This window comes from Phycodurus eques, chromosome 1 (genome assembly GCF_024500275.1).
Source record: "Phycodurus eques isolate BA_2022a chromosome 1, UOR_Pequ_1.1, whole genome shotgun sequence".
NCBI lineage: Eukaryota > Metazoa > Chordata > Actinopteri > Syngnathiformes > Syngnathidae > Phycodurus > Phycodurus eques.
In genome coordinates, this window is record NC_084525.1 from 6909774 (window position 1) to 6923003 (window position 13230).

The window sequence follows — 13230 nt, forward strand, 5'->3', positions numbered from 1 at the left end:
GCAACTTCCATCCATCCATCCATCCATTTTCTGAGCCGCTTATCCTCACTAGGGTCGCAGGCGTGCTGGAGCCTATCCCAGCTGTCATCGGACAGGAGGCGGGGTACACCCTGAACTGGTTGCCAGCCAATCGCAGGGCACATACAAAGAGACAACCATTCGCACTCACGGTCATGCCTACGGGCAATTTAGAGTCTCCAATTTATGCATGTTTTTGGGATGTGGGAGGAAACCAGAGTGCCCGGGGAGAACATGCAAACTCCACACAGTCGGGGCCGGGGATTGAACCCGGGTTCTCAGAACTGTGAGGCTGACGCTCTAACCAGTTGGCCACCGTGCCGCCATTAAAGCAACTTATGTTACCCAATTAAGAAATATTTGTGCAAGAAACGACTATTAAACTTAATGAATTGTGCATGAGTTGCGTTACCTCAATAGTGTGTAGTTTGCACACATTATTTTTGTTTTACTTGGAAGTAATTATGACCAATTGGTGCATTTTGGTCAAAATGTACATCTAGCTGTGACCTGTAGGCTACTGTGTTTACGTCCACTTATCATTCATTCCGAAAACAAAATAATACCTGTGATCCTGTCTCATAAATTAATCCTCAGTAACCAACTTAAATGTAATAAATAGAACATTCATACTAGAGTCGTGTAAAAAAAAAAAAAAAAAAAAAAAGAGTCCGAGGCCCAGCTAGGTTGCGGGCGCATGCCCGTGACGTCGACCACTGCTCAGCTGCGTGCGCGCTCCCGTCGTGCACCATCAACATGGCGCTCGCCGCCGGATCAGGTAAATCCTCGATAACGGAACAATTAAATACCGCCAAGTTTAAAAAACAAACAAACAAGCAATTACTAGAGCTACTGTTTTTATTTTTCCTTAACGGCAAATGGGTCGCCACCGGGAGGTTAGCTAAGGCCGAATGTGTCTTATAGTTTTATAAACAATCTATGACGTCGCTGGAGCCGCCAGCGAGAATGAATTGGAAACAACGGCATTAGCTCAATAAGCTACGTGCGATTTTAAACCGACTGCTTATGAACAAACCTGGACCGATTATTATTATTTCTTTTTTTTATTATAGCCGAACGATTGATTACTAACGCACACGTAAAGCCCTATTTAAAGTGGCGTTTAGCTCAAAAGGGCTTGGCTGTTAGCCACTCGGCAAAAAAGCTGTTTGCCAGGTTGGCTTCTGAGCTGCTAGCCCTTCTAGTCAACCCTTGGCCGGTGCCGATTTAAAGTAAAAGACGACCGGCTAGTCAAACTGGATATGGACTTGCGTGTAGTTATCCTTGTATTCTGTACCAGGAAAGGGAGAGCGAAGAGTGACAGGTGTGGCTTTGCATCAGCGCGCCGGCTCTTGGCTTTAAATTTGCATGCATGCTGCACCGTCACATTTCACCGCAGAGGCCAAATGATGCAGCAGTCTCCAGCACAGTAATTTGTTCTTCAATATGTTTTTCACACTTGCTTGACTTCTTTCACGCCACTGATCCTTATACGAGGTGTGTCAGAAAATATACATTTCCAACCCAAAGTTTTCCTCATCAATGCGGGCCAGATGATCAAGCAGCACGTCTACAAAGATACCCTGCGACGGTTGCTTGGTTCAGTGCGTGAGAAGGCGGCGAAGGTTGTGGCATGACATGAGCATCTCACGCTTCCTGGAGATGAGGAGCATTGCCGTGCTGGAGCAACCTCTCAACTCACCCGACCTGGCTCTGTGTGATTTATTTCCTCTTTCCCAAACTCAAGGGGACCTGATTTGAAGACGTGGACGACATCAAGAAGACCACGAAGACGGAGGATCCCGGAAGAATCCTCACAGGAGTGCATGAAGGCGTGGCAGCAAAGGGGGATTACTTTCAAAGGGAAACCACTTTCGTTTGGATTTGAAATATGTGTTTTGTGACACACCTTGTATGATGATCACGGGTGTGAGCTCACACCGGGGCCAGATCTGGTCGTGTGAGAGCCTACAAATACTTCATAAACGTGTTGTCCTTTTGTCTTTCTGTAACAAAGTACTTAATTAGATTTTCCAGGTGTCCTTACTTCACTTGAGTATGTATTTTTCTGATTGTCATAATAGGCTTGTTACGTTTTCAACTTCCATGGATGACAACAGGATGTACAACCCCAATTCCAATGAAGTTGGGATGTTGTGTTAAACAAATAAAAACAATACAATGATTTGCAAATCATGTTCAACCTATATTTAATTGCATACACTACAAAGACAAGATATTTAATGTTCAAACTGATAAACCTGATTCTTTTTGGCAGATAATCATTAACTTAGAATTTTATGGCTGCAACATTCCAAAAAAGCTGGGACAGGGTCATGTTAACCACTGTGTTACATCACCTTTTAACAATAATCAATAAATGTTTGGGAACTGAGGAAACTAGTTGTTGAAGCTTTGTAGGTGGAATTCTTTCCCATTCTTGCTTGATGTACAGCTTCAGCTGTTGAACAGTCCGGGGTCTCCTTTGTCGTATTTTACACTTCATAAGGCGGCACACATTTTCAATGGGAGACAGGTCTGTACTGCAGACAGGCCAGTCTAGTTCCCGCACTCTTTTACTACAAAGCCACATGCAGAATGTGGTTTGGCATTGTCTTGCTAAAATAAGCAGGGGCGTACATGAAAACGACGTTGCTTGGATGGCAGCATGTATTTCTCCAAAACCTGTTTGTACCTTTCAGCATTAATGGTGCCTTTACAGATGGGTAAGTTACCCATGCCATCACAGATGCTGGCTTTTGAACTTTGCGTCCATAACAGTCCAGATGGTTATTTTCCTCTTTGGCCCGGAGGACACGACGTCCACAATTTTCAAAAACAATTTGAAATGTGGACTCGTCGGACCACAGGACACTTCCACTTTGCATCAGTCCATCTTAGATGAGCTCGGGCACAGAGAAGCCAGCAGCGTTTCTGGGTGTTGTTGATAAATGGCTTTTGCTTTGCAGAGTAGACTTTAAAGTTGCACTTATGGATGTAGCTCTGAACTGTATTTACTGACATCGGTTTTCTGAAGTGTTTCTGAGCCCATGTCGTGATATCCTTGACACATTGATGTCGGTTTTTGATGCACTGGCGCATGAGGGATCGAAGGTCATGGGCATTCTAATGTTGGTTTTCGGCTGTGCCGCTTACATGGAGTGATTTCTCCAGATTATCTGAACATATTATGGACCGTAGATGATCCCTAAATTCCTTGCAATTGTACGTTGAGGAACATTGTCCTTAAACTGTTCGACTATTTTCTCACGCACTTGTTCACAAAGAGGTGAACCTTCCCCCATCTTTGCTTGTGAATGACTGAGCAATTCAGGGAAGCTCCTTTTCTACCCAATCATGGCACCCACCTGTTCCCAATTAGCCTGTTCACCTGTGGGATGTTGCAAACAGGTGTTTGATGAGCATTCCTCAACGTTCTCAGTCTTTTTTGCCACCTGTCCCAGCTTTGCAGCCTTGCAATTCTAAGTTCATGATTATTTGCTAAAAACAATCAAGTTTATCAGTTTGAATATTAAATATATTGTCTTTGTAGTGTATTCAATTAAATATAGGTTGAACATGATTTGCAAATCATTGTATTCTGTTTCTATCTATGTTTAAGACAACGTCCCAACTTTATTGCAATTGGGGTTGTAAAAAAAGACCACAGTTGAAATTTTGATTGATTGAGATCGTGGGGAAACAGCAGCAACATGGAGGAACCTGAACCCAGGAGCATTAATTACAATGATGGAATAAATTTGGAGAAGAAAGATATTCCCACTCCCCATCCGTGGCCTTATTTAAGATACAGTAACTGTTTGATGTTGTCAGCTCTGAATGATTTGTGGTGAATATGTTGTCTTGTAGGAGCCTCAAAACCACCAGGTTCATACGTTCATAAATTTTCCATCTACTGTAATCTGAAAAAACAGGGTGTATTTTTTCAGTTGTTATCATTAGTTAATTTAGCATTTTTGTTACACAACATTAACAAAGCTAAGGGAGCACATTTTTAAACAGCATAAAAGTCGAGCCATAGGTAGCTGGCTTGTGACAAAGTAATGTTTGTTTATTCCTTAGTATGAGCACTACTTGTGTTAATAAGATAGGGAAACTATTTTGTGCGCAGGTAGGTTTTTTGTTGTTGCGCCATGATATTAAAATGGGTATTGAATATGACTGACAATAAAAATTCAGTTTTACTTTTGTACTTTAGTACTTTTCAGACTTCTGATTCTTTTTCACTTTTAGTTAAACACTCGAGTTGAATCACTATTTCTGCTTTTACCATTTGTATTTTCTCTGAACTTGTACAGGTACTTACTGTAAGTACAACGTATGAGTACCTTTGCCGCCTCTGTTGTTTTATGCGCACACAGGAGTTAAAGTTCCTCGCAATTTCCGGCTACTTGAAGAGCTGGAGGAAGGGCAGAAAGGTGTGGGTGATGGAACAGTGAGCTGGGGTCTTGAGGATGACGAGGACATGACCTTAACTCGGTGGAGAGGAGTCATCCTTGGCCCGCCACGAGTAAGTACAGCGATTTGAAACACTGGTGACAAGGACTTGAACATGTAGAAAAACTTCCAGTCTCCAGAATCTAACAGATTCTTCACTCTTTAACTCCACGTACAACCCCCAATTCCAACGAAGTTGGGACGTTGTGTTAAACATAAATAAAAACAGAATACAATGATTTGCAAATCATGTTCAACCTATATTTAATTGGATACACTACAAAGACAAGATATTTAATGCTCAAACTGATAAACTTCATTGTTTTTAGCAAATAATCATTAACTTAGAATTTTATAGCTGCAACACGTTCCAAAAAAGCTGGGTCAGGGACATGTTTACCACTGTGTTACATCACCTTTTCTTTTAACATTCAATAAACGTTTGGGAATTGAGGACACTAATTGTTGAAGCTTTGTAGGTGGAATTCTTTCCCATTCTTGCTTGATGTACATCTTCAGCTGTTTAACAGTCCGGGGTCTCCATTGTCGTATTTTACGCTTCATAATGCGCCACACATTTTCAATGGGAGACAGGTCTGGACTGCAGGCAGGCCAGTCTAGTACCCACACTCTTTTACTACGAAACCACGAGCAGAATGTGGTTTGGCATTGTCTTGCTGAAATAAGCAGGGGTGTCCATGAAAAAGACGTTGCTTGGATGGCAGCATATGTTTCTCCAAAACCTGTATGTACCTTTCAGCATTAATGGTGCCTTCACAGATGTAAGTTACCCATGCCATTGGCACTAACACAGCCCCATACCATCACAGATGCTGGCTTTTGAAATTTGCATCTATGACAGGCAGGATGATTCTTTTCCTCTTTGGCCCGGAGGAAACGACGTCCACAATTTCCAAAAACAATTTGAAATGTGGACTCGCCAGACCACAGAACACTTTCCCACTTTGCATCAGTCAGTCTTAGATGAGCTCGGGCCCAGAGAAGCCGGCGGCGTTTCTGGGTGTTGTTGATAAATGGCTTTTGCTTTGCATAGTAGACTTTCAAGTTGCATTTACGGATATAGCGCCGAACTGTATTTACTGACATTGGTTTTCGGAAGTGTTCCTGAGCCCATGTGATGATATCCTTTACACATTGATGTTGTTTTTTGATGCAGTGCCGCTTGTCACGGGCATTCAATGTTGGTTTTCGGCCTTGCCGCTTACAAGCAGTGATTTCTCCAGGTTCTCTGAACCTTTTGATGATATTATGGACCGTAGATGATGAAATCCCTAAAATCCTTGCAATTGTATGTTGAGTTGTCCTTAATTGTCCTTAAACTGTTCGACTATTTTCTCACACACTTGTTCACAAAGAGGTGAACCTCGCCCCATCTTTGCTTGTGAATGACTGGGAAATTCAGGGACGCTCCTTTTATACCGAATCATGGCACCCACCTGTTGCCAATTAGCCTGTTTTCCTGTGGAATGTTCCAATCAGACGTTTGATGAGCATTCCTCAACTTTCTCAGTCTATTTTGCCACCTGTCCCAGCTTTTTTGGAACGTGTTGCAGCCATAAAATTCTAAGTTAATGATTATTTGGGCGGCACGGTGATTGACTGGTTAGAGCGTCTGCCTCGCAGTTCTGAGGTCCGGGGTTCCATCCCCGGCCCCGCCTGTGTGGAGTTTGCATGTTTGCCACGTGCCTGCGTGGGGTTTCCGATTTCCTCCCACATCCCAAAAACATGCATGGTAGGTTAATTGAAGACTCTAAATTACCCGTCGGTGTGAATGTGAGTGCGAATGGTTGTTTGTTTATATGCTGGCAACGAGTTCAGGGTGTACCCCGCCTCCTGCCTGATGATAGCTGGGATTGCCTCCAGCCCTCCTGCGACCATTGTGAGGATAAGCGGCTCAGAAAATGGATGGATGATTATTTATTTGCTAAAAACAATCAAGTTTATCAGTTAGAACATTAAATATCTTGTCTTTGTAGTGCATTAAATTAAATATAGGTTGAACATGATTTGCAAATCATTTTATTCTGTTTTTATTTATGTTTAACACAATGTCCCATCTTCATTGGAATTGGGGTTGTAGAAAAACAGCAATGACATCTCTATTGGCTTTTCATATTCCCCTTAGAATGAACAACAATCAATAATATTTTTTGACAAATATGAATATCTGCACGACACGGTGCACGACTGGTTAGCACATCTGCCTCATAGTTCTGGGGACCAGGGTTCAAATCCCGGCCCTGCCCATGTGGAGTTTGCACTCCGAGCACTCCAGTTTCATAAATTGATAATTAGAATGGTAACTTAGTAAAAATCTTGGGTATATTAGATTCATTCATTGGATTTGTGTTTTTTACAAGTTCGCTACAAATTATTAATATATATATATATTTTTTAATGCATGGAAATATCCATCCATCCATCCATTTTCTGAGCCGCTTCTCCTCACTAGGGTCGCGGGCGTGCTGGAGCCTATCCCAGTTGTCATCGGGCAGGAGGCTGGGTACACCCTGAACTGGTTGCCAGCCAATCGCAGGGCACATACAAACAGACAACCATTCGCACTCACGGTCATGCCTATGGGCAATTTAGAGTCTCCAATTAATGCATGTTTTTGGGATGTGGGAGGAAACCGTAGTGCCCGGAGAAAACCCACGAAGGCACGGGGAGAACATGCAAACTCCACACAGGCGGGGCCGGGGATTGAACCCGGGTCCTCAGACCTGTGAGGCTGACGCTCTAACCAGTTGGCCACCGTGCCGCCTGCATGGAAATATAGCAGACAATATGAAATGAAATTACCATATCTATCATGATCGCTACAGGTTAGGGTTATTATTTTCAAAATATTCAGTTTCAAGTACTATCATTTAATTTCGCTACCTTTACCATACATTCATAAAATACAATAAATAAAAATAATTAAAAACAATAAAAGGAACATGACACATTTTGAGGCAGTATGCTGGCCTGGTGGGTAGAATGTGTGCCGCATAATTGTGGCGGTGTGGAGTTCCAATCTTAACACTAGCCTTCCTGTGTGGAGTTTGCATGTTCTCTCCATGTTTGTGTGAGCTCACATTCCTAAAACATGCATGTTAGGTTCATTGAAAATTCTAAATTGTCCAAAATGTGAGTGTGAATGTCAATATGTGCCCTGCGATTGGCTGGCCACCATTCCAGGGTGTTCCCCGGCTCTCACCCAGAATTAGCTGGGATAGGCTCCAGTAAACCAAGACCCTGCCGAGGACAAGCATTATGAAATGTAGTGTGTCAAAATGTGCAGGCTGTTAAAACTTGATGTGTTGCTCTTTGACACACACTCACCGAGCGACCTCTTTTACAGACAAGCTACGAAAACAGGATGTACAATCTGAAGATTGAATGCGGGCCAGGATACCCAGAGTCACCGCCCTTTGTCAGATTTGTGACGAAGATAAACCTGAACGGCGTGCACACCTCCAACGGCGTGGTATGTACGCTTTATCTCTATCGCCTCTTCATCTTACTTCCTTCTGAGAGGACTAAACTGTCAGCAGAAAGACAATTTGTCTAATCCTGTTCTTGCTGTATCAAGTGCACTAATGTGGCGGTCCTCAACCTTATTTGCAACACAGGCAGGTTTTAACATAAAAAAAATATCGACAGACCGGCACAGAAGCAATAAAAAACTAATTATTAAAAATACAACTCACCATTATGCTCAATGTAGATTGCTGTGATTTGTCGGAACCCTGCGTTGGTTTATCCTCAATGAGTTGGTCCTATCTTGGGCTAATGGGGGACTGTGAGACCCCAAGTGTGTTACTACTGTCTAGTCTACTCTGTAATTTTGTTTTGATTGCCGTCAATGCAGAAAATTTGGCTACACAAAAATGTTAGAAAGTGAGGAGAGGGAAACCTGTTTTATACTGTATATATATATTTTTGAAGTAGGACTTATTGATATTGTTTCTTAAATGCAGCTTTTTTGTTCTTAGAAGTTCTCTTGCCTTTTCCCCTTTCCAAATAAAACTCTCCTTTTACTTTTTAGTGAGGTTTGCTGGCTTGTGGAATTTCTTTTTTACTACCGTGTCATGCGACAGAGACTAGCAGTTTGACGAGTACAGAACGTGCGAGTACCTAATTTTCAAAACAAAACGTTTTCAATATATTCAAACTGCTGATCAATAAAATTATCGGGCACAGCTGCACGAAGGTAAAACAATTGTTAGAAAATAAAAAGAAGAACAGGAGTGGCCAGAGATATTCTTTCTCTCCGCTGTACTTCTGACCTTCTGTCGTCTTGGTTAAGAGGACTTTTTTTGCACTTACAATTAGAGTTGTCTCGAGCCAATCATGTGATCGAAAGTCGGGGCCGATAACGTAATTTTCAGCTAAACATTTTTACTAGAGCTGGCTTCATGCGGCACTCTGTGCGTCTGCTCTGCGGCCTCAGTGCCCTTTAGTGAGCAGTGGCTTCCCACCCCCCCAAAGCTTGTGTTTGAAATGGCCACAAACCTGTGCTTGTCAGAAGCTCATTAAAGAAAACAACAGTCAGTGCAAGCCGAAAGATACTACAAAGCCACACAGACCACAGGAGGGAACAGTACGCCCAAACAGCTCGCTGAGTGGCATCATCAGAGTGTAAAGAGCGACAGGTTAGCAAACGTGACAAATTGAAATGACTTACGTTCAAATAAAAGTTTAATGAGTGCGAATTATTCTGTGACGAACAAATTTCTACCCCCGCTGGTTCCATTTGACGAGGGGATTAACCAGTCGTGTTCTTTGTGGATGAGCGGAGTGGAGCAACGAGCTCTTCCGTTTCACATGGTTCTTTCTGTCTGTTTGATTTCTTTTAGGTCGACATGCATGCGGTGACCGCACTGGCCAAGTGGCAGAACTCCTACAGTATCCGGACTGTGCTGCTGGAGCTGCGGCGGCTCATGACCTGCAAGGAGAACATGAAGCTTCCTCAACCACCCGAGGGCCAGATCTATTCCAACTGAGCCCCCCGCGCTTCGTTTGTCTCCATCTTTTCCTCCTCCTTCCCTTCCCGTCTCACGCTTCTTCGTTGCTAACTTCCCCTCATCGCATCCACATTCTATCGGTCGAGAGAACACAAGCTGAAAACCACAAGAACAACGCAGACACACACTCAGCATTAGCTACACACGTCATTCCGGGTGACTTCCCTCCTCACCCAACACTGGATTTCTCATTTGTGATCATTGGTATACTATACATCTTTTTTTATGATTTGTGGACATGGCAGATTGTACAATAACATAAATAATCTTATGGAGTGTACCTCTTTGTGTGTTTCCTTCTTGTAACATTTAAACGTGGTCGACTGTTGCTGTGAGCACCGCTCAGATGATCGTGATGACAATTGCGATGAGCGTACTTTTGTTTCGCAGGAAGCAGCATGGTTTAGCAGTTTCTGTTTTGTCATATGCCTAATGTAGAATACAATAAAATGAGCCTCGATTTTCAGGTTTTACATCAGCATCGTGGACAGTAGTAGCACACCGGTATATACTGTATATACAATAATATGTAAAAATCCCCAAATATCTGCAGTTTTTCAACGACAGGCAATGAGTGCAGCAGTGTACGTAGCAACTGTACTTGAATAATAAGTAACACTGTGGTGCCTTGACATACAATTAATTCTATGACCACGCTCGTAACTCAAAACACCTGTATCTCAAATCATCTTCCCTGATAGAAATGAACGGGCATGTCATTAATCCGTTCCAGGCGCACAAATCATTTTATACCAAAATAGCACTCTATAATATTTACTTTATAAAAACATACAGAAATGACATATACAACATAAGTAAGGAATTAAATAGTTTTTGCCTAATTCTTTGCTTTAATTCAACGGGCGTTGTGCTGTTCCTTCTGGTGTGTGCCTGGGGCTAGTATAATACAGACATAAAGATAACTGACTCAGTAAGCTGCAGGAACTTTAGTCATTTTTCACAAAGAATAAAGAATATGTCAGTGAATATTGTTAAATTATCTGTCTACATGTGTTGCTCTACCGTTTGTATTGAAATATCCTTTGCTTAAAGGGTTTTAACACCAAGACCCTGCTATTCATTAGCGTTCATTAATGTTTAGCATTATGCTAAATAGACTACCATAAGGCAACGCTACGTAGTTATTTAAAATACACAATGTGAAATTCCCTTTGTGTTATGTTTAGTTTGACAGTAAACTTCAGCTGGGAGAGGCAATAAAGCGTTTGAAGCCTCTTTTTTGATGACCTGTCTGTTTGCGAAACTGCTGCTTGTGAATTGAGTTGAGTTCACTGCCACCATACATCGCTCGTATCGCCAATTTTTGCTTGTAAATCAAGGCAAAAAAAACAAAAAAAAATCAGCCGAACAACGGGTCATATCTTGAAAAGGTCACTCGTTTCTCAAGGCACCACTGTGTATGCGACTGTGAATGGTACACAGTACATGAATAAATAAATCATATACAGTATATCCAGAGGATTGTGAGCAGCAGCAAGAATAGTCAGCAGCATTAAAATATACTGAAAGTAGCCCCCCACCAAAAAAAGCTTCAATGAATAGCATAATAGCATAGTAGTCCAGTATTAATGATCCGCAGTGGAGTGACAACCATACATAAAGTAATATATTAAAGGAATAGTATACTATGCAGATGTGAATGTAAACTAAAGGCAGCAAGAAAAGGCCTTTTCTGCATGGATCAAAAATACTATACAGTTTGAAATGAAATTAAACACAATCACTGATCTCACTTATTTGTTTGTTTTGTGTGTCTTATTCATGAGTTGAGATCTGAAATGAGTGAAGCTGTTATCTAACCTCTTGATAACATGTCACCAATAATACAAGGAAATAAGATTGTTCTGTCACGGTGACTCATTCAACCATAAATAGTGTTCGAAGTGGAGACACCTCCTCCAGAGCACACTTGGCAACGAGGACGGCAAAGCAGAAGAAGTGACGACTTCCTTGAAGGTCACACAAAAAGTCACGAGTTAAGCTGTCTCGCATGTGACTCAGGGTGCAACGGCAATAATGACATCTCCATAGTGATAAAACTGATAAAGATGTAGCTTGTACTATCTTTACTGAGGAATATAAGATTCATTTCTGTAAAAGATTGCCCAAAAAGCTTTCGGTTTGCCTTCAATTTTTGTCCCATGTGTTTTAAACTTGCTTTAGAGTTAAACTTGTCCTGAATCCAGATGCCCAGAAAGGTTTAACAGGAAACCCTTTCTAAAGGAGACCCATCAACAATTAGTTATACAGTGTTACGACCACTCTCTATTAAACACTATTTTATAACGGACTATATTCTGTAGTTGACTGATCAGTCAAATGAAAGTGTTGAAACGCTACTTGGGTGTCATTAATGATGTCATTGCTGTTGCGTAAATTACAAAGTACCAGATCATCAGCTGGTGGAACTTCTTTAACAAATACTAAAAACATAAATCAATAAATTATAATAACATATTGTTTTAAGATGAGCATATTATGCAAAATTAATACAAACAAAACGAAGTCTATACGTGTTGTGATGTTTTGCTCCACTTCTATAAAAATATATATTTTGCACCAGTATTTGTGTAATGCATCATGGGATATATTTGATCATGTAGTGAGCATTGTTGCTCACTACTTTTGAGGATGCATTGTTCAATACATCGAGGGCACCAATTGGAAACAACTTAAGCTCACTCAACATTCAAAGTAAACTCCCTGTAAAGCAAAACTAAATATCTCTTATGTGACGCAGTACAGAGAAGAGTGTTGTTAACAACTCTGCCAATTTTGAATGAATGAAAACATTGGCACGTATATACAGTGCGGCTTTCAAAACTGTGAAAACTCAAGCCCTTCTCCCCGCTCTCAAATACTGTGGGCGTGTCTAAAACCACATCATCCTCAACTGTCAATCAAATGTCACTTCTACCTGGAAAAATGGATGCTGCTTCATCCAGAATATTTCTTATGCCCACATACTGTATAACAATTGTACACGTTTGAGCTGTGAAAAATGTATCGTCTCCTGTGGCTGAAATATATCCCACTGTGACTTTACAGGGCTTTTCCGCACCATGACAATGAGACGCTGTAAAGCAGCCACGCCAGCGGACTATTTAAAGGGAAGATGCATTTTCGGAGTGAAGGCATAAGTAGCTAGCTAACTGCACGTTGCAATTGCGGCGGATAATCACTGAGGTGAATGAAGGCGCTCAAGATCCTAAATCGTGGCGGGAGGGGCGACTCCTGCCAGGGCCAAGGTACGTCACTGGGCCCAGTTTTTGCCATGCTCCAAAAAATTCTGGAAAACTGAAATGGTGAAAAAACGTTTAATGCTATATCTCCACAGCTCAGTACAACATACTGTAGTTCCCAGTCTTTGCAAATGTTTTAAGCAGTCATCTTCAAAGGTGTATAATATATTTCGATGCAAATCTCTGAATTCACTCTGCAGGGTCTTTAAAGGTTACAATGCATGTTGACCAGCCTAGCGGAAAAATGTGTTTGAAAAACATGACGTCATTGCCATGCCTCAAGAGTAATGAGGCCCCATGCAAAATGTCTGACTTGACTTAATTATGAGAGACGTGCCTTCTGTTATGCAGTGCTCACAGCTGGACTGGACTCTGATCCACCCGGGAACCATGTGATCCCACCCACTCTGTACAGCCAAGAAAGAGGTCTGACACTCACTCTAACTCATCGACCCACC

The 13230-nt window shown here is 41.8% G+C and overlaps 1 protein-coding gene across 1 annotated transcript; it reads left to right on the forward strand.

The window, feature by feature from the left end:
- The first annotated feature begins 732 nt into the window (after positions 1-732).
- LOC133401708 (ubiquitin-conjugating enzyme E2 variant 1-like) lies at positions 733-9789 on the forward strand. Its single transcript, XM_061674999.1, has 4 exons — positions 733-796; positions 4401-4549; positions 7844-7969; positions 9342-9789. The coding sequence occupies exons 1-4, from the start codon at positions 775-777 to the stop codon at positions 9486-9488; spliced, it is 444 nt and encodes a 147-aa protein (XP_061530983.1). The 5' UTR covers positions 733-774; the 3' UTR covers positions 9489-9789.
- The last annotated feature ends 3441 nt before the right edge of the window (positions 9790-13230 follow it).